Below are 22,492 nucleotides of genomic sequence, written 5' to 3' on the forward strand. Positions count from 1 at the left end.
ATGTCCACACTTAACCATCGGTGGCAGATGTCCACGTTTACCATCACATGGAGGATGTTTTACGATTCACTAGTAAAGTGTCCGTGCTAACGCCACGGATAAAATAAAAACTTGTATAAAAAACACGGGTTCCAAATTTCCAACCATCACCGACCACGGCATTGCCCTTTTCTTTCTTATCATGATCCTTCTCCGTTATCCGAATCAGAGGTCATCGGTCTTACCACGCCATTCTCTATTACTGAAAATTCCTCATTGGGTAGATACTATCAAAAAAAATCCCACGCAGAGTCCGCTTGGCAGGCGGCAGCAGCTGTGGGCAAGTGCTTGCTTGGTAGGCCAACAGCCTTGTGAACCGGGCGGGGCTAGCTTGGTAGACCAATAGCCCTATGAACCGGGCGGGGCACTCGACACCTCTATTGAGTAATGCCTGAAGTCGCAATATCAAGATCTGGCCTTGAGCGTAGGGTAGGTGAAATAAGAAAAATAAAGGATTGATCTAGAACCCCAACATTGCTTCTAGCCCATTTATTAGGCGATCCTAACGTTTTCCAACTCGAGGCCGTCTATGTTACCCCTTCCCCGGAAAGGTGATCAGTCCACAACTCGAGGCCGTCTAAAACCAGAGCTTGCCATCATACTCTCTTACACTACTGCAAGTCGACAGGAAAAGAGAAGCCTAAACCATATTATATTCATTTCAACTTTTGCTTAGGCAGATACCAAAAACTTAAAAATTCAATTGTACACAAGGCAAGAGATCAAGCATTGTCACTGTAGAAAGAAATGTACATAGCAGGAAAAGAGGAGGCTCTAGAACAGCTACAACAATATAATGCAAAACCTGCAAACGAAGTAATGAGAGTATAGAGAGCTAGACACAGCGTCAAGTGGCTAAAAAAACAAAACTGATGCAATATGACTTACAGTAGCACCTGCAACTTGTTATCGTACTGCTTGGGCTTAGACACAGTCCAATCTTGAAGGATACAGATACATTGAGATAATGCTGTGAAAGTGTTTTTTATAGCATAAGTAGTTAAGCACTGAATAGCTTTAAATAACCAATGAAATGTCATCTGTTATAACCACTGTAAGAAAGAATCAAAGAACTGATTCAAGAACTATACTTCCACTTAATTGGTTAAAAAATATAGGGAACTCGAGCCTTTACAAGTGCCACAATGCAAACCGAAACATAAGGGAAAAAGAGTAGCATAAAAAGCACCCCCATAAATACCCATAGAAACGACGACGCTCGATGTCTTTAATCAAAATCCCGATCATCTTGTCATCTTGTCAGCAAATATATTTCCTCATGCAGCTTCCATCGCTGTAGACTCTCCAATCTCCATCTCTATTTGAGTGATAACACACATGTCCAAGTAAATTGTACATGTATATGGGCAAGGTGCGGACAACTAAATTTATGGGCAAGGTCCATCTCTATTTTTCCAACATAAACAATATATGGGCAAGGTGCAGAAAACTAAATGTTTATACGTCATCATTGATTTGGAATGCCATGTTACCTGCCTGTGGCGTGTACCATGGTCCTTGGGGCGTCAGCCTCAATTGAGCCCTACAATCTTGTGAACTGCAGAGGAACAAGGATAGTTGGTGATCAAATATATCTACAAGAGTGACTGCAAATAATCATGTCTAAAGACAAGCCCAAAACATCCGCAAGCATGATACTTGAAAACTCATGTGGAAAATTAGTAGCAGGCAAAGTTGAGCATACATCAGCAAGCATGATAAATTCATAACGACAAGCCCAAAAGGCAAAGTTAATCAGCCTTATGCCTTTTACCAAGTTATGGCTTTTCTTTTTCTTTTTTCTTTTCCTTTTCTTTCTTTGTAGTCAAGTAAAGAAAGCTGGACGGTCACCAAACTTCAATGATGATATGCAACAGTACTATCATCTAGTACTTGGAATATAAAGATGAACTAAAATTGTAATGAGGGCCTGAACCAATAGATGTGTCACGGGTGAACATATTCATCTCTGGTCATGTTAGCTTGCAATTTTGCAATTTTTTTGTATCTTCAAAGTTATGTTTGATCCCATTGCAAACCGTTGTTCCAATCCCTGCACATTGTTTACCAAGCTGACTTCAAATCTAAAGAGCTAATCAGATGTTTCCCACAAGTTCCCATCCTCGCAAATCGAATCAGAACAAATCAAATTGAATGGGTGTTTCAGGTGCTGGAACGGAACAGCAGGACTAAAAACCAGGATCCCGTGCTTGCCCCAGGAGGAAGACAAACAGTAAAAGGAACAATTGAACCAACAGAACGCTAGCTTGATTACTCACCGAGTCGGGGGTGGGGGTGGAGGAGCTTGGAGGCGCCGACTGCTCGGAGCCGGCAGGCGCCGTGGGCCTCGCGTCGGGGAGCCGTGGAGCGCTGGGGAGGCCGGAGGGGCCCGCCGGCCGGTCCGCTCGGAGGCCGGAGAACAAGGGGAAGATGGAATCTCGGCACGGAACTTCGTCGGCAGTGAGCGGCGCGGTGGGCCGTGGAACTCGCACAAAGAGCCGCGGGGCACGTGGGAGGCGAAAAAGCCGGGGAGCTTAGAGGCAGCTGCCCGCGCTGTCGAGCTTGGAGGCGCCCACGCTCGCGGTTGGGGCGTGAGGGGCCGACGAGCTCGGAGGTGCGCTCGAGGGTTTGGGGAGAAAGGAGCGAGCGGGAGGAGAGGGCGCGCGGGAGCTCGGGCGGCGCTTCGCCCTGGCGCCGCGCGCGAGGTCGGGGGCGAGGGCAATCGCGACGACCGGCGCAGGCGAGCAGCGGCTCGCGCGCGGGCGCACAGGCGAGCGGCCGCGGCGGGGAGGAAAAAAATAAGCTACGGGGAAAGAAGTTGCCCCCACGATTTTTTTTTTGAAACGTCGCCCCCACGATTCGAACCTGGCCCGTCGCAGCGGAAGGCGTGCGTGAGGACGCGGGGGAGCGGGGCGGCCGGGCGGGGGTGGGGGGATGCGTTGAGTCGGGGAGATCCGAGAGTTTCTGACGCTTGATGTGAGTTAAGGGTCTGTTTGGGACCGCGGGCTTAAAAACCACGATGCGTATAAGCCCAACACAGTTTCGAGGCCGCTTCTGCGATTCTCGCACATGTAGTTCATTTCTCGGCGTTTTGCGTTGCCGGCGGCTGGCGCACGCACGTTTGTCGCAGGCCGTTCGGCAGGATTATTCTGCGTATTCGGCTCATAAGCGACGCTAACACGGTCCCAAACAGGGCCTAAAGCATTTGAGGATAATCGCAGTCATCGATTTTAATAGTGTGATCTTTCTGTGTACAATTTTCTAGCACAGAATGTGCTGCCTATCTGGGGGGGGCATTTTTGTTTGGTGGCTGTAGGAAAGATTAATCCGTGCTTTAGGAGGTAGGCATGTTGCCATATGAACCGTCCTCAAGCTGGCCGCTTCTTGAGTTAAGCGCCTTGATTCCCGTCATGAAGGTGGGTGTCCACGATCAAGTCACGTGGCAGACATGTACTTATCTTGTTTACCTGGCGTAGGTGTCTTCTCTATAACGACGCACCAGAATGTAATTAACAGAAAGTAAACTCTATACTAGGTTAGTATATTATATAGCCACCTTAACATATATATACCTATTATCTAGTAGGGCTTTATACGCACGTTCTAAGGTGTAATATAAGACGACAGGTGATGTGGATACTATATTTGGTTCTGATACCAGTTGTGGTATCCCAGTCCAAACATGGCGGACACAATTTTATTGCCAAAGCCGACCTGTTGCACATCACTTGTCACATTATATTACAACCCAACTTTAACGAAAAACAGGAGTTACAGGGGATACAGACAGAATTTTGAATGTAGCAGCAGAAAGAAAATAGATTACATAGAATTTTAAACAACGCAGCGGAAGAAGATGACAAAGACAAGTTACAGTCTTGGGCCAACAGAGACATGCAACAATCATACCAGTAGCACTTCACGCTGACGGGTTATGCGGCTTCAGCACCCAACGACTTCGTCGCAGTAGAAGCAGCGAGGCCTTCTTCGACTAAGTATCCTAAAAGAGAGTTAATCAAACAAGCCTGTGTGACACCCCTGTGTCACTATAAATACATGAGTATGCATAAATCATCAAACATGCATCAAATTTAAATTTTGAATTTCGTTTGAATTGCATTTCATGAGTTTGTGCACTAAAAGAATTTCCTAGAAAAATGTGCTAAGTAAAATTTGCTCAAATTTTACCAGAAAACTCCCCTAAGTTAGCTCTATTTTGTGACTTTTTCATAATTTTTGGAGCACGTTTGCTTTGTCACAAAAATGTTTAAAGCCGTTTTGAAATCACAAATTCACAAAAATCCGAGATATCACTGTGCACTTGGATCCTTTCCACCGGCCCGTTCCAGCACACTTCGGCCCAGCCGTGGCCCAGTTTGGCCCGGCTCGCGCCCTCTACCTCTCTGTAGCGAAAATGGCCTCTCATGCCATATTTCAATATAATGTTTTGGCGAATGATGACACACACAACACTTGGACTAATATGATTGTTAAGATAAACATTCCCAGCTTTTTAGGTTCAAGTGATGACAAAGAGAAAATAGGCGCAGCTAGACCCGAAGGGCCGCCCCTACGGTCCAAGGAACAAGAATTGAAGAGACCGTGAAGAAATTCAAGTCAAAACGAACAAGACAGAGACAATTTGCTATCACCGGTTGAACCGATGTTATGCACCGGTTAAACCGACGTTAGGCAAATTGTACTCATCGGTGCAATGGACCCAGAAAGCTGAGATTAGGGTTTTGCGCCGGATGAACCGACGATGCCTGGAGACAACTCGTCGGTGCAATGACTTGAAGTGAAGACAGACTCAGAGACACCGGTTAAACCGACGATAAAGAAAAAGTGAGCGTCGGTGTAGTTGTCCAGAGACTCCATTTTTTCGGGGGTTCTGAACTTTGCACTCACCGGTTAAACCGACGTTAGTTTTGAGAGCGTCAGTCGATTGATCAAATAGCCGTTGGAAGTTTGTAACGGCTAGTTGCTGGGAAAATACACTCACCGGTTAAACCGGTGATGACAAGAACTGAGCGTCGGTTTAACCGGCGTTAAGGGTTTTTCGTCAGGCTTTTCTCAACGGCTAGTTTGGGGTGTGTGGGCTATATATATGCCACCCCACGGCTCATTTGAGAGTGCTGGAGACCAAGGAAGTATACAAGAGCCAAAGGTCATCTCCAACCACCATAGAGCTTCATTGTACATCATATAGGCTTAAGCACACTTGTTAGAGTGCTTAGTGCTTGATTAGGGATTAGTTCTTGCGAGAGCTCCCTTGAGAGAAGTCTTGCTGCGGCAAGCAAACACTTGTACTCGTCGTGTGACCCTCCTACTTGGTGTGGAGAGGCAACGACACTTTGTGCGGGGAAGGAGACCCCTCTTGGTGAGAAGCTCCAATAGTGAAGACGGTGGCGTGGTGACGCTTCGAGATAGACGGTGGCGGTGACCTTGTCTTGGTGACTTGGTGGCACTTAGCCTTTGCTTGCCGGTGCCTTGGTGACCGACGCAAGACGGTGATCAAGCGAAGAGACTCGGCATCACACTTGTTCGTGTTGGACAAGTGGTCGTGGACGTAGGGAGGGACTTTGGTGTCCTAACCGAACCACGTTAAATCGTGTGTCTTGGTGTCTTCACGGGAGTTTGCATATCCTCTCCCTTACCGCTTTACTTACCGCATTACGTTTCCGCATTTACTCTTTCTTGCTTACCTTTACTTTCCTAGTTAGTTTGATTAGGATTGGCTATAGGTTGCAAGTCTTTTGGGCTAAGTAGAGGGTAGCATAGATAAACCTTAGTCATAACTAGCATATGTAGGACGTGTTAGGTTTATCTTATGCAATTAGATTAAGCCCTAGGTTAAAAAGCGATTAACGACCCTATTCACCCCCTCCCCCTCTAGGGTCGGTCACCCCGGTGATCCTTACAATTTGTATCAGAGCTTGGTCTCACACCTCTTATGAGGATTAGCCAATTCTATTGGTAAATTTGTGAGAAAGCTCGTAGGAGACCCGTCGACTTAACCGTCGAGTGATTATCATGTCCGGGGAAGGGATGAGTACCGATAGGGCTCCGTTTTTCGATGGCACGGGATTTCCACAGTGGAAAGTGCTTATGCAAGCACATCTTCAAGCCCGGGGGCTTGATGTTTGGCGTGTCACCGAAGAGGGCAAGAAAAATGAGAATAAGGCCGAGAGACAATATGATGCCATTGCAAAATCAATTATATTGTCTTCTCTATGTGATAGTGTGTTTAATCATATTTTTGCAAATGAAAATGCTCATAAGCTATGGAAGCAAATTGTCGAGAATCATGAGGGCACAAAGGATGTTGCAAATCAAAAATATCATATTCTCGGCGAGGAGCTTAGTAGCTTTAAGCAACTTCCAAATGAAAATGCTCATGACATGTACTCACGATTAAACACTCTTGTCAATGAAATCAATGCCTTAAGTCTCAATCAAGTTAAAGATGAGGACATTAACTGCAAGATCCTCCGAAGCCTTCGCAAGCCCGATTATGACATCATCAACACACTCTTGCAAAAGGAAGACTTGGTCAAGCTTACACCCAACCAAGTCATCAATTAAATCATTGCCCATAAATATAGTATGGGGATGACAAAGAAGAAAGAGCAAGAGCCTACCTCTTCTTTAAGCAAAAAGAGTCTCGCCGCCAAGCATTCATGCAAGCATCAACCAAGGTGACAAGACTCATCAAGCTCAAGTGAAGAAGAAGAGGAGGATGAAAGTGATGATGAATCAAGTTCAAGCGATGAAGAATATCCAAGGGCCGTGCTATACCACCACCGCAAGATTGCCTAGCATGTACATCTATGAGCTTGGGTACAAAACACTCATTAGAGGGAGTGCGGTTGGGATGGAGAAGATGGCGAAGAAAAAGAACAAGTCAAGACCCCAAGCTCTCTCCGCCATCTACAAGCCCAAGAAAAGTGGTGAAAGCTCAAGTCGCAAGAAAAATTCCAAGAGCTCCACCACTCATCGCCCTCGGAGATTGTCACCACCTCCCATGTGTCTTATGGCACTAGGTAATAACAATGTAAGTGATGACTCCTCCTCCAATGATGAATCCGATGTTGAAACCAATCAAATTTGTGAGATGATGACACTCCTCCATAATCAACAAGAATATCTCACTAAACAAAATAAAGAAATCAAAACTCTCAAAGCTAAAGAAAAACTTCATGCTTCATTTGTCTCAAGATATGAGAACTTGTTAAACAAATTCAATTTGTTAGACAATGAGCATAAAGAACTTAAAATGAAATATGAGAGTCTTGAGTCTAAAAGTGAATCATCATCGGATAAATCATTTCCTTGCAATATTCCTTGTGCTATCTCTATTGACAAGGTAGATGCATCTACCTCTTGTGATCTAACCCCTTGCAATGAGAAAGTGATTGTAGAAACATGTGACAATCTCATTGCTAAAGAAAATGATGAGCTTAAACAAGAGGTAGAAAGGCTAACGGCGGACTTGAGGCGGATCAAGGGAAAGTACACTCAAGAGCAAGTCCAACCTTCTCAAGATAACACCTCCGCGGGCGTGAAGAAGCTTGAAAAGGGGGAAACCGTGACTTGCTTCAAGTGTCACAAAGAAGGCCACAAGTCCTACCAATGCAAGGAGAAAGAGGGCAAAGCAAATGGCAAAGAAAATAGCAAGCCAATGAACTTGAACAAGAAGGCTAAGGAGATCAAGAAAAACACATCTCCATACTTGAAGGCTTCATACATATACACCAAGCCCACCCACAAGAACAAACAAAAGAGCAACCACTACATACTTAAGAAGAAGAAAAACAGCAAGGTGGTAGCTCATGTCATGGGGTGGAGAACATATGGATGGAACCAACCTATTTGGGTGCCCAAGGATATTATTCATACCATGGATGGCTGTCAAAAGGTTTGGGTTCCTAAGACTTAGGCACCAAACAAGTGCATCGGGGGATTTGGATGCTTAGCTTACAAGTTAAAGTGAAGGTTCAAGCCAAAACAAGCTAAGCTCACAACTTGGACATTTGTTGCCCAAGTCCCCCATAAGGTAATGGTAGCTAGTTTTCAATTCAAGCATCATGTAGCTCCATTACTTTTGCTAGGATGTTTGCTTGTTTTGCATCTCCTAGTGTTATATATGGTGGGTTGCTTGTGCCATGACTCTAACCTATGAGCAACCTACATGGTTTGATAAGTGTGTAGAAAGCTACACAAGGTTACCTTTCATGGTACACGGACTTCATGAGGTATGTATTTCATATGTAAGCACTCGATCTTTTGTCTTGATTTTACTTTGTCATATCAATTTCTGAGATATCTTCCCATCAGGTTCTCTAGAAGACAATACTCGACTAATAGCAGCAGCTCAAGCTCTTGTGGATATGGTTGATACTGAAGAAGAGTCGTCAAGTAGCAAGTCCTTGGTGGAGCGTTTGGAAGAAGCTCCCCAGAAAATTTTTGATGTTATGACGGCTACTTCCAAGAATTATCTAACTCACATGATAGGAGTTGTCAAGTCATACTTGCCTTAGTTTAATTTAGCTCCGATAGCTAAAGGAATAGCTCCCAGTTGCTCTGATGAGAAATTCTGAGAGTATTGTAAGGAATCAGAAGTGATTGCGGAGGAAATTTTGAAGAACATGGCAGAGTAGACTGCTTGTAACAACTCTTATAATCTTCATTGGATTCTTGTCGTTGTTCATAATTCGTATCCTGTTGGTGTGTCTTCAGAAGCATGATCTGATATCGTAGGATAAATATGAACTAATCGAGTAGAATGAATGGAGTAATCCTTAAAGTTAATCATTTAGGGTGAGACCCGTCAGACTACCCGATTTGATAAACTTGTAAAGGTATCCATAAACTACTCGAGCAAGCGAATAGTGTTTCCTTACCAAGAACTGGAGTAATTCGTAAGATAAAACTGTTAGGTACGAACCTCGTCGGGTTGCCCAAGACGTAAATGTCATAGGGATATCCAAGGCTTACTCGAGCAAGGCGAGTAAGGTGTCCTTTGACCAAGGACTGGAGTAATCCTTAAGGCAAAACTGTTAGGTATGAACCCCATCGGGTTATCCAAGATGTGAATGCCAGAAAGATATCTGAAACCTACTCAAGCGAGGCGAGTAAGGTGTCTAACTTGTAGACTAGAGTAACTACTAAGATTGACGTGTTAGGGCGAACCCCGTCGGGCTGCCCAAGATGGACAAAATGTAGTAGTATCCATAACGTACTCGAACGAGCGAGTAGATTTGCCTTTACAACAAGGCTGGAGTTCCTCATAGTTGACCTGTTAAGATGAACTCCGTCGAGTTACCCAAGATGGACAACTAGTAAAGGTCTCCAAACACCTTCCCGATCTAGGCGAGTAGGTTGCGCCCTTACATTACGGGCAAGGATGCGGCTTGTGTAGTTATCCTGATGGAGAACTGTATAAGCTATCCTGAACTGGTGATGCTGTCAGACGGAGAGATTGCCTTTAATGTAGTCGATATACCGTTAAGGACCCTTGCTTCATTAAAGAAATCAACTGACAACACTAGATTGCTTGGATCAAGGAAAAAACTTGCGCAAGTGCTCGATGTTCCAGGAATTCGGTTACCTCATTGCCATCTGCATCAGTGATTCTGTATGATCCTGGTCTTGTAACCTTGGTTACGATGAATGGACCCTCCCATCTGGAATTTAACTTGTGCAGTCCTGTCTCATCCTGAATCCTGCGTAGTACTAGATCTCCCACGTTGAAGGATCTTTGAGATATCTAGCCGATTGAGTTAAGGCATTGATTCTGGCCTCTTCGACTGAGTATAACTCAAGTTGTCGAGCTTCATCTGCTTCCTCTTCTTGATAGGCTTCTACTCTTGGAGACTTCCACATAATATCAGCGGGTAGTATAGCTTCTGACCTGTAAGTGAGGAAGAAAGGAGATTGTCCAGTTGCTTTGCTAGGCTGGGTTCGCAGCCCCCAGACTACGTGAGGTATTTCTTGAATCCACTTGCCACCTTTCTTGGTATTGGTGTCATAGAGTCTTTTCTTCAAGCCGTCGAGTACTAAACCACTGATGCGCTCAACTTGACCGTTTGCCCGAGGATGAGCTACTGAGGCATATTTGACCTCAATGCATGAGTTGTCACAGAAATCCCAAAAAGATTGTGACGTGAAGTTGGAGCCGAGATCTGTAATAATGGTGTGAGGAAAGCCAAATCGGTGGATAATGTCAGATATGAAATCCACTGCTCTATCGGATGAGATCTTGACAATGGGCTTGTACTCGATCCATTTGGTGAACTTGTTGACTGCTACCAGCTGTTGGGTACCACGATTAGGGGCACCCTAATCGGGGTACTAAGATCACCCTAAAAAATGCAAACACATGTTAGGCGGCTGAGCCCACGAAGGCCCACGGCCTCCTTCCAATTCGGAAGAAAGGAAAGGACTCAAAGAAGCCCAGCATGCGGCCCATTCACATCCCCTCTCGGACCCGCGGGACGATCTCCGCCTCGCTCGAGAGCTCCCATCGAGACCCTCGACTACGTCCCACATCTCCGCCTCGCTCGAGGGTAGCGAATCTACCCTCAAGCGGGCAAAACATCTCCGCCTCGCTCGAGGATAGCGAACCTACCCTCGAGCAGGCAACTCAACTCCGCCTCGCTCGAGACCACCCCTCGGCATAAAGGACAAACGGCCCTGCCGCTCACCCGCCCGACGTACGGGGGCATTAAGTGCCAACCACTCCTCCACAGCGCCCAGGACAGACGACGTCAGGCCGCCATTCCCCACAGTGGCTGTGACCGGAGTCCCGTCCGCCAACTCCGGTCACTGCTCCGCCATCCCGGACGCTGTGGCAGCACTGTGGGACCTGCGACGCGGGACGAGACGCGCTCGGCATAGTTCCCGTTACTATTCTGCCTACTCCGGCTGTCCGGACACCACCTCACCACACGTATGGCCCCGGGCCCACCTCCTGCTCAGGAAGGGGCCTGGTGTTGCCACGTGCCCCTCAAGGAGGGACGCTCGGCACTAGCAGCCGGAGGCCCGGACGTCCCCCTCGAGGGGTCCGGGACCTCCACGTGACTCCCGGACCTCCTTAGTGCACACGCTAACACTCCGTCCAGGGGGTCCGGGACCGCCACGCGCCCCATCACCGCTGGCGCACATGCATATGCAAGACCCTGACCTGCAGGGCCCACGGAACGCCACCACGCCACATCTGGAGGACTGTACACCCTACAGCGACGACCACGCCACCTGCTGGGGCTGGTAGGACGCCGGCGCAATCTCAGCAAGACCAAGGACGATATCCAGGACGACTGCCACGCCCGACGCCATGCCCCACGGTGTACTTCCCACAGTGTTCGACCACTGCACCCCCGCGATTCGGGGGAAAATGACGACTTCCACGATCCCCTACTCATGTACACCGCTCCTCCTTGTGACTATAAAAGGAGGAGGCGGGCTTCCTTTAAGGGGGAGGGTCATCTACGACATTGGCAGTCATTCTCACACGAGCACAACGCTCAGCACTCGATATTGGCACTCGCCTCAATCGACTTCTCCTCTAGCAAAGACCTGGGAGCTTCCCTCCCTCTCTCACCACGCCTGTATCCCCCTACTACAGGCACCTCCGGCGCAAGATAATACAGTGCCCTCGCACACCCCTTTGCTGGATGTACGGCCCCATGGCTTGAACCAGGATAAACCAGTGCGTTACTATGTTGCCTCTTGCATCAACATCTGGGACGAGGAAACACACATCATTTACTAGTTGGGATCCGGACCCTCGGGTCAGGACACCGACAGTTGGCGCGCCAGGTAGGGGCTCGCTGCGTGACATTGTCTCTTTTGTTCCCATTTGATCTCCAGGGATGGCGAGCAGATCCAACCCGTACCTCATGGGCATTTCGGATCCGCTCCCAGCAGGATACGTGATCTGGTTCGAGAGTCTCGAGTTCAGAGCAACTGGCAACGGTTACCTCATGGAGCTCCTCTCGCCCAGACGCAACCCGGATATTCCGGCTTCACCAGCCCGGCGCAACAGGTGCTCGGGCCAGCATTCGCGACAAGCACGCGTGGAGCGACGCCGGGTGGCACACCTCACCTCCCCTACATGGGTTGAGGTTGCCATGTCGTGGCTCAGCGTCGCGACCGACGGTACCGTCGCTTCGTCATCACGTGCTTCGGCATCGGCTACGCCAGCACCATCACCGACTGCAGCTCTAGTGCCTCCCAGGGGGAGCGCGACCGCGGCGTCACCCTTCCCCATCAGGATGCGCAACGCTGCGTCCTACGCTTCTTCGTCCAGTACCAACTTCGCCGAGTATGAGGATCTGCCGGGTCATCACCTCTTGTCGATCCGCAGCTGTAGGACTGAGAAATGCGACCAGAGGGGGGGGTGAATGGGAGCCTTAAAAAATTATCGCAATCAAAAACTTCGGCTCAAGATCCAAAAGCGCACCCCAACCCTAGAGTCCTAGGCGTAGTGCAGAGTAGCTATAGAAGAGCTACACGAACACTAAAAACCTTAGGAACAAGTGAAATCGAGCGCGGAAGCAAACACACGAAATTAGCTCGATAACAGCACAGTATACTATCACCGGTTGAACCGACATATACAGCTTGAATACGTCGGTCTAACCGGTGATACAGAGCCGGCAGCAGCAAACAGCAAGCACCGGTTGATCCGACGCCCTAGTTTGAATAGCGTCGGTTCAACCGGTGAGCGACGCCGGTATAACCGACAAAATCAAAGACTGACGTCGGTGCAGTTGTCCAGAGGGGCAACAAAATGCACCAAAACCGTGCAATGAGCACCGGTTAAACCGATGTGCACTGAGGGCACTTCATCGGTTTAACCGACGTGCAACAACTGTCAAAGCCGATTGCAGAGCACCGGATCAACCGGCGCTAAGAAAAGACAATACGCCGGTTAAACGGGCCAGAACAGCACACACACAAGCAACACCGGTGCATTCAACAGAACCGCCAAAAACCCTAGCAACCGAACCTTGTATGCGCCGGTTGATCCGACGACCTTGAACCCAAGCGTCGGTTCAACCGATGCAGTCCAGAAACAGAGTCCAGAGCGTTTTACAGCCCGCAACCTTTGGAAATCTCGACGATCGAAGGTCCAAAACAGATTGAAAGCTCACCAAAAATTGCAGGTACGATCACAAAGACCTTGTGAACCTACCTACTAGAGGAATCGACGATTCACTCCATGGCTTAAGAGGAATCGATGAAAAACCGAGCAAGAATGGGGTTTTCTCAAACCGTGTAAAGCTCAAGAACAACGATCCTAAGGAGCTCGTGAATTCTAGGGGTTTTGCACTAGGCAAGAAGGCATGAATTCACCACAAGAGCTCTAAGAATCACCACGATCTCATGCACACAAAGAATCAACCACGGACTTGACAATCCATCACAAGGAAGATGAGAGACATACCGAAGTGATTGAAATCAAAAGCCACGAGGGCACAAGGAGGGAAGGGCCTCCTTTCCCACATGAATTCAGTACATGAGTCTCACAAATCCATGGCTAAAATCCTACCTAGAAGAGAGGAGGGAGGAAGAACATGGAGAGGGAGAGAAGAGCGGGCACCCTGGCTGTTGCCTCTATCTTCTATTGTACCGCCAGCCAGAGAGCCAATGAGAGAGGAGGGACGCTAGCCTTTTTGTTGTGCTAGAGGCAACACCACCCACTCCCATTCCTTTCCCTCCAAGTCTTCCTCTAAAGACTAGATTACCCCTAAGTGCTAGAAATAAACTACAAGGCCCTTAGGGGCAAAACCGGAAACGATACATTGAAGACCATCCGACGGCTGCGACGACTTGGAGTAGATTGCTTCGACCCGACGCAAACCCTCTGATGTCGCCACGCATCCTTCTGGAATCTTCACGGGGGCAGTTTTGGGAAAACTGCCGAAACCGAGTTCGGGTGCGGTTTTGGAGGAACCGCGAAACCTTCCCGCGCGATGTTTCCGGGCACACCCGCCAAGCCCGATGTCGCCACGTGTCCAACCTCCTGCCGGAACCCTAGCGCCTTCGTCATCTCTGACGCCATCGCCATCTCTGTCCGACTTGGCCGACGTCGACGCATCCCCACCGTTGGTTTTTCGCGAGCTACCAACAAACTCCACGCCGTCCCGCCTTGGCACCAGGAGTGGATCGCAATGCGGCCCAGCAGTAGCCCAAGCATCTGGGCCGCCCTTCTCCACCGCACGGTCATCCGGTCGGGCCTCTAACGCCACCGCAAGGTCTCCGGCCTCCACATGGTCGTCGAGCTCCCTGTCACCGCAATGCCGCCGCATAGTGCATCGGCACGTGCCTCGCTCTTGTCCAAACCATCTCGCTGCCACCGCGCCATCCGTGTACCTGCACACCACAGACCAAGAACTGGCGCAATCTCCATAGAGTCGTGACTTCACACAGTTAGTCCACTCCACGTGTTGGCAATCACTCATCACACCAAGGAGCAGGCCTCCACTGCCTCTCAATCTCCCCCTTGATGAGTGCATTGTCAACACCACACCCCACACGGGCACTAGTGAAAGAAAAAGGATAACCAAAAAGAAATAGAAAACAAAGAGAGCTACCTCAAGTGATCAAAAGCAAATGAAAGCCAGAAAAGATTACTTGAATATAGCAAAGCCAAAAGAGTCAGCCCCCAAGACAAGGGCAACGGCTCGACGCACTGACTCCAAAACATGCTTGACCCCTCAAGAAAGAGGCAAGGCTCAACACAGCCAAGCATGTGCAAAGCTGGTCCCTCCAGAAAGAGGCAAGGCTCAACACGACCAGCAAAGAGCATGAAAAAACTCAAAAACTCCCCCTGAAATGCAGCTCCCCCTCACTATGCAACTCTCCCCCGATGTGTGCACACTCAAAGTCTGAATCTCTCCCTGAGACCAAACAAACAAACTCTCCCCCTTAGGACAAGGATCAAGAAATTCTCCCCCTAACCCAAGACTGAATCTCTCGCTGAGACCAAACAAACAAACTCTCCCCCTTAGGACAAGGATCAAGAAATTATCCCCCTAACCCCTAAGGTGAGACACCAACCAACAACCTATGGTGAGACACCAAACAACAATCTCTCCCCCTTGTTGACAAGGCACACGTCAAGGAAACTCACCCTGCCTAGATGCTCCCCCTGGAAATATGCCATGAAGTGCAGTGCATGCGTGCCTAAAAGCTTCCAGGTACAGAACAAAAGCATTTGCAAGGTCGAAACAGCACAGCATATGAGGGTGCATATACAAAGACAATGCATGGAGAAGCTCATAAGAATATATCTATACAGATCATGAGCAAGCATTTGTCATTTGTAAAAGAAAAGCATCACCATAAAGGACTTAGCATACTAGAAGTTAAGCAAGCATGCTAGTGCTAGCAAGAACATACAGGTGAGCTACCCAAAGCATATCACAGCAACTGCCACTCAAGTATCCTTGAAACCAATTGAAAAATTCTCAAACACAAGGAATTGGTGCCAGGGGTTGAAAACTTGCAAGTGCTTAACTTAGCGAATGTGCCAAGCCTAGGTCAAAGACCATCAAAAGCTTAAGACACCACTCTCAGTCATCCACAGCCTTGTCCAAGTTCTCCAGAGGAGCAGTCTCGGATCAAGAACAGTGGTGCAAGCAATCCCACCTGGATCTTTTCACTCAGAGCAAAGCAAGAGTTGGATTTTTGAAATTAGAGTCCAATTAGTACATTCCAACACGAAGCAAAAGAGGGCATCTTGTTGCATGTGATAGCAAAGGACCTAGCCACTAAACATGAAACAAGATAGCAAAAGCATACGAGCCTACACATGCTAGTAGCAGATCCAAAAGGTGACCATGTTTTATGATTTTCAAAGAATAAAATAGCTAAGCTCAGAGCCAATATACAACATATTCAAAGGAGCTAGCTACTCATGGTCAAAGCATATATACAACTCATAGCATAGCACAAAGCACAAGCAAATGCAGATATCATACATGAGAAGCTCAGTGCAAGTGTAATGCATATGAGCAAATGTTATGCAAAGTGGTATGTACACAAAAATGCAAGAAATAGCAAAAAGAAGGTAAAACCAAATCCTAAACTACAAAAACAACTACCCAACTCAAAATGGGTAGCACACGCCAAGCTCTCCCCGCAAGCGAGCATAGGTGGCTTGTTCTAGGGGCTTGGTCAAGATGTCGGCTACTTGATTATCAGTGGACACATGGGTCAGCTCAACATCACCCTTCTCATAGTGATCTCTCAGGAAGTGGAACCTCACGTCTATATGCTTGGAGCGAGAGTGTAGGACGGGGTTCTTGGCTAGGCTTATGGCTGAGGTGCTATCAATGAAAATGGGAACTCTGCCATAGGTTAGGCCATAATTGCTGAGAGTGTGTCTCATCCAAAGGATCTGGGAGCAACAACTAGCAGCAGCAATGTATTCGGCTTCTGTGGTGGAAAGGGCTACACTAGTTTGCTTGCGGGCAGACCAAGACACAAGAGAAGTTCCAAGAAACTGGCAAGTGCCTGAAGTCGACTTGCGATCAATCCGACACCCACCATGATCAGCATCAGAAAAGCCAACCAACGCATGAGAAGAGGAAGCAGAGTACCATAAGCCAAACTCTGCAGTGTATCGAAGGTACCTGAAGATCCTCTTCACAGCGTTCCTGTGAGACGTGCGCGGAGAAGCCTGGAACCTCGCGCAGAGATAGACCGCGAACTGGATGTCAGGTCTGGTGGCCGTCAGGTACAGGAGCGAGCCGATCATGCTCCTGTACTCCTTCTGGTCCACAGCAACACCTTCAGTGTCCTCATCCAGCGCCGTAGAAGTGCTCATAGGAGTCGGCATGGGACTGAGGTCCCCGAAGTCGAACTTCTTGAGCATGTCCTTGGTGTACTTGGCCTGGTGGACGAAGGTGCCATCTCGGGTTTGCTTGATGTGCAACCCGAGGAAGAACTGAAGCTCACCCATCATCGACATCTCAAACTCCCTGCTCATATCATCAGAAAAGCTAGAAACAAGAGAGTGAGAGGAGCCACCAAAGATGATATCATCCACGTAAATCTGAACCAACAGAAAATCAGTACCATGCTTGAGGAGAAACAGTGTCTTATCTACCGATCCCATGACAAACCCCTGTTTAAGCAAAAAGGCTCTCAACCTCGCATACCAGGCTCTAGGGGCTTGCTTTAGACCATACAAAGCCTTATGAAGCTTGAAGACTCGGTCTGGAAACTTGGGACTCTCAAAGCCAGGAGGCTACTTCACATAGACCTCCTCCTCTATAAACCCGTTCAAAAAGGCACTCTTAACATCCATCTGATACAGCTTGAACCCCTTCGAAGCTACAAAGGCTAAAAAGATCCTGATGGCCTCTAAACGAGCTACAGGTGCAAAGGTCTCCTCATAATCTATCCCCTCCTGCTGGCTGTAACCCTGAGCTACTAACCTAGCCTTGTTCCTCACAACCATCCCATCATCACCCTGTTTGTTCTTGAAAACCCATTTGGTACCTATAGGGTGGCAATCTGGTGGAGGCTCTACAAGGACCCAGACTTGGTTTCGCTCAAAGTTTTCTAGCTCCTCATGCATGGCATTGACCCAGTTAGAATTAGATAAAGCATGTCCAACATCTTTGGGCTCAAAGGTGGCTACGAAAGCAGAATGAGCACAGAAAGCGATAGAGGTAACCTTCGACCGCGTCTGAACTCCATGGTGAAGGTCCCCAAGTATCCTCTCTGGAGGATGATCCCGCAGGGCTCGGTGGTGTACTCGCTGAGGTGAAGTCACCTCGCCACCGCCCTCAGCATGGGTCCTGGAAGAAGAACCTTGAGCTGGACGTGGATCGGTCATAGTCGAAGCTGTGGGGAGCAGGCCGCCATCGTCGTCAGAACTCGAATCTCCAGGAAATGGGCCTACAGCCGGCGCAGGGACACCACCATCACCCTCAAAGGCTTCAGGCTCATCCTCATCCTCGAAGATGTCCTGGCCAAACTCATCATCACCTGCACATTCCAAAGAAGCAGACAAAGAAGGAGTGGACTCGTCTAAGGTTACATTACAAGTTTCGACGATCCGGTTAGTCTCAAGAATAAGAACACGATGGCCTCTAGATTGAAGAGCATAGCCAAGAAGAATGCCATCAGAGCTCCTAGACTCGAACTTATCAAGATTACCCTCCTTCAAAACAAAGCATCTGCAACCAAAAGCACGCAGGTGAGACACACTGGGCTGTCGACCAAACTGCAACTCATAAGAAGTCTTTTTCAAGAAAGAGCGAAGAAAGATGCGGTTGGCAACATAGCATGCGGTGTTGATCGCCTCAGCCCAAAAACGCCTAGGAGTCCTATGCTCATCGAGCATCGTCCTGGCCATCTCCACTAGGGTCCGGTTCTTACGTTCAACCACGCCATTCTGTGGAGGAACATAAGGAGAGGAGTACTGGTGATCGAGACCAAAGCTACGACAGAAGTCATCAAAACGAGCATTCTTAAATTCAGTACCATTATCACTGCGGATAGCCCTCATGGCATGTGGAAGCTCGTTCTGTAACCTCAAGGCAAGGTCTCGAAAGTACTGAAAAGCCTCATCCTTAGTCTCCAAGAAGTAAACCCAAGAGTACCGAGAAAAATCGTCAACGATCACAAGAATGTACCACTTCCCACCGACAGAGCGCACACGAGCGGGACCAACGGTGTCCATGTGAAGAAGCTCGCCAGGGTGCGATGTCATCACCTGATTCATAGGTGGGTGTGGAAGGGAAACCATCTTCCCGTGATGACATGGGTGACCAACAAGGTCCTTATCCAACTTGAGCTTGGGCAATCCTCGGATCAGATCAAGTGAGCTGAGCCTAACTAGTAGATCAAAGCTCAAATGACCAAGTCTCCTGTGCCACTTCCAGAGCTCAGAGGACTGACCAGTCACCAGACAGTGAGAGGTGCTAGAAGAAGATCCAAAAAAGTCAATGCGTAACACACGACCAAAAGGAACAATGCCGCAAACAAAATCACCTCTGGAATCAAGAACACGCGAGCAGCCTCTCTTGAAACTCACCTCATACCCATCATCAAGAAGTTGCGAAACAGAAAGCAGATTAAAACCAAGTTTATCAACAAGAGCAACCTCTCTCAGGGTGAAGTCGTCAGAAACCCGAATAGCGCCAACTCCACGTACCTTTCCTCTGCTGTTATCCCCGAAGGTGATGTACTCTTTGTCCTTCATCGGGGTGAGGCTGGAGAACCATCTGTGACTTCCGGTCATGTGGCGTGAACAACCAGAGTCCATGAGCCATATGTCCTCCAGGCCTCGAGTGTCCTGCTCATTAGACAGAGAAAGAGCGGGCAAATGGCCCGACACTGGGGTTAGCACAGAAAGAAGCAAACCAGTGTCGTGCCATCTGCTCGAAAGTAGGGTAAGTATCCTCAAACGAAAACTGTGGCTGGCGACCACCACGCTGAGGAAAACGTGGTGCGCCTCCGCCACCAAAGCTTCGGCCACGCTGACCACCACCGAAAGCACGGTGTGGAACAGGGCCGGCGAAACCACCAACAGGAGCGCGGTAATCACCGCCGCCTCCCCCTCCTCCACCTACACGACGTGACCTGGCATCCCGCCTCTGCCCACGTCGAGCTGGAGCGTGTCCACCTGTAGGCTAGTGGAACACCTTCGGAGCACGCCTCTCAGACTGCCTGCGCTCAAGCCTCAACCTCTGGAAGCAAAATTCTGCCAAGTGACCCTCCCTTTCACACCACTCACACTGGTAAGGCTCTCTCTTGTGTGTAGGCTGTGGTGTAGGTGCTGGGGCTCTCTGAGGTACTCTGGGGGGCTGAGTCCTCACCTTGGGCTTAGGAATTGGCTTACCACTAGGAGGGAGTGTATCCAGTCGGTTCTTGAGATGGTTAGGCTTGGGAACCCACACTGGATTCTTAGGTGGAGCTTTGGGTGGCTCAGTGAGGATTTCATCCTTAACTGGTGCTGGCTTAGGAACTGGTGGAGCTGTGGAAGAAGAAAGTGCATTCACACTCGGCTCAAGTATCTCACCAATCTTACCATAGGGTTGGACAAAGTCAGCAGGAGTAAAAGCAAAACCAACCCCAACACCATCAGGACGCTTAAACTGCTGAACCATCATGCCCAACTGAGGCTCGCGGGCGGACACCCGACTAAGAATCTCCCGAAGGTGGGAGTTCTCCTCCTCCATCCGGGTCTTGTCCTTCCGTGCCTCCTCAAGCTCAGAGATCAGACTTGGGCACACAGTACAATCAGCAGAGCAAGAGCTAGGGATTGCGGATTTCTCCAACTTCCTCAAGGCAGCATTCTTCTCCTTAAGCTCTTCTCTAAGCGCTGGGCACTCCTTACAAGCACCCAAGAGGGTAGGCCGGGACTTGAGCTCGTCCAAGGCCTTCTTGCCCTCCTCGAGCTTGAGCAAGTTCTCATCATACTTGCTCCTGAGCTCGGAAAGGTCAGACATCAAGCCGATGCACTGACTGCACTCATCCTCCTCAACACAATCCTCCACAATAGGGGCAGACTGAGCAATCTCTAAAGCTAGTTTAACTTCCTTCAGCTCCTGTCTCAAAGCTCTAAACTGCCTCTTAGCATCCTTAATGATCAAATCCTGATTATCTAGAGCAGTGTAAAGATCCTCCAACTCCTCAGGAGTGGGGTGCTCAGGACGTACCTCAGAGCTTGGCTCTGGCTGAGGTGCAGGCTCTGCAGTGGTGGAAGGAGTTCCGTCGGCGTCGGAGTCGATGGCCATGGAGCAGAAACCAGCCGCCTTCCCAGTATGGAGGCAAAGGCCGGTGAAGCCCTCCGTGGCCTTCTTCTTGGAGCTCCGCTTCTTCTCGCCACGGTGGTGTGAGTCGGAGTCACTGGAGCTGGATGAAGATGAAGACGTAGAACTCTGGCTGGTGGATGAGTAATCCTCGCTTTGGGCGACAAACGCCTGCTTGTTCTTGTACTTGCCGACGTTCTTCTTCTTCCGCTCGTGGTGCCGCTTGGAGCGTCCGCCATTCTTCTTGTGGGAGTGCCCACTCTGGTGCTTGTGGCGGTGCTCGCGGTACTCCTCGTGCCTGGAGGGGTCGTCCTCATCCCTGGAACTCTTCTTCTTGGGGCACTCAGCTGCGAAGTGGCCGGTTTTGCCGCAGTTGAAGCAGGTCTTCGCTCGTGCTTGTCTGTTGTTGAAGGCGCGCTGGAACTTGTGGATGATCAGTGCAAGCTCCTTGTTTCCCAGCACCTCCCGCTGCTCATCTGTCATAGACACAAGAGAAGACAAGCAAAAACCTCCAAGAGAAGGGTTAGAGTTAGCTCCAGAGTTGCCTAGCAGGGCCATCGACTTGGAGGCGGAGGCATCAGCATGATTGCCTTCCATCTTAGCTCGAGAGAGCTTCTCCACCTCCGAAGCCTTGAGCTTGCTGAACAGCTCATCCACGGTGAGGGTCTCATAGCTAGCAGACTCTATGATAGTCTGGACCTTCACCTCCCAGACCTTGCGATCAAGAGCATAGAGAAGCTTCATAGCCTTCTCATGATCAGAGTTGGTCTGGGTGCCCTGTGGCTGGTTCGCACGCACCTTGTTCACAATCGACTGAAAACGACTGAACATGGTGTCGATGCTCTCACCCGGGAACTGAGAAAAGTTCTCGTAGTCCCGCCGGTGAGTCTCATACAGCCTCGACTTGACATGGTTGGTTCCTTCATGGAAATTTGCCAACCGTCTCCAGATCTCCCGGGCTGTGAGAAGGTCGCTGACACGATCGAACTCAGGACGAGAGAGACAGGCTATGAGAGCGTTGTACGCCTTGCTATTGACCTCATGTCTCCTAACCTGAAGCTCGGTCGTGCGGACCGCAAGGTTCACATAATCAGGGTCCACGCAAATCTCCCAGACCTCGGAACCTAGACTCAAAAGATAGGCACACATGCGCACCTTCCAATAGTCGTAATCGGATCCATCGAAGATTGGGGGTTTGCCCGGTGAACCCATGGTCGCACAACGGTTTCAAACCGGAGAAGGCTATAGAGAAACCGTCCCGGCTCTGATACCAATTGTAGGACCGAGAAATGCGACTAGAGGGGGGGGGGGTGAATGGGAGCCTTCGAAAATTATCGCAATCGAAAACTTGGGCTCAAGATCCAAAAGCGCACCCCAACCCTAGAGTCCTAGGCGTAGTGCAGAGTAGCTACAGAAGAGCTACACGAACACTAAAAACCTTAGGAACAGGTGAAATTGAGCGCGGAAGCAAACACACGAAATCAGCTCGATAACAGCACGGTATACTATCACTGGTTGAACCGACGTATACAGCTTGAATACGTCGGTCTAACCGGTGATAGAGAGCCGGCAGCAGCAAACAGCAAGCACCGGTTGATCCGATGCCCTGGTTTGAATAGCATCGGTTCAACCGGTGAGCGACGCCGGTATAACTGACAAAATCAAAGACTAACGTC

General features: G+C 49.0%; 1 protein-coding gene across 1 annotated transcript; it reads right to left on the reverse strand.

The window, feature by feature from the left end:
* Nucleotides 1-1,004: 1,004 nt before the first annotated feature.
* LOC120681000 (cyclin-dependent kinase 12-like) lies at nt 1,005-22,028 on the reverse strand. Its single transcript, XM_039962561.1, has 6 exons — nt 21,665-22,028; nt 20,485-21,163; nt 19,881-20,286; nt 2,319-2,842; nt 1,533-1,597; nt 1,005-1,357 (listed from the first exon to the last, which is right to left on the reverse strand). The coding sequence occupies exons 1-6, from the start codon at nt 22,026-22,028 to the stop codon at nt 1,317-1,319; spliced, it is 2,079 nt and encodes a 692-aa protein (XP_039818495.1). The 3' UTR covers nt 1,005-1,316.
* Nucleotides 22,029-22,492: the final 464 nt, after the last annotated feature.

The sequence above is a fragment of the Panicum virgatum genome, chromosome 7N (genome assembly GCF_016808335.1).
Source record: "Panicum virgatum strain AP13 chromosome 7N, P.virgatum_v5, whole genome shotgun sequence".
NCBI classification, from domain to species: Eukaryota; Viridiplantae; Streptophyta; class Magnoliopsida; order Poales; family Poaceae; genus Panicum; species Panicum virgatum.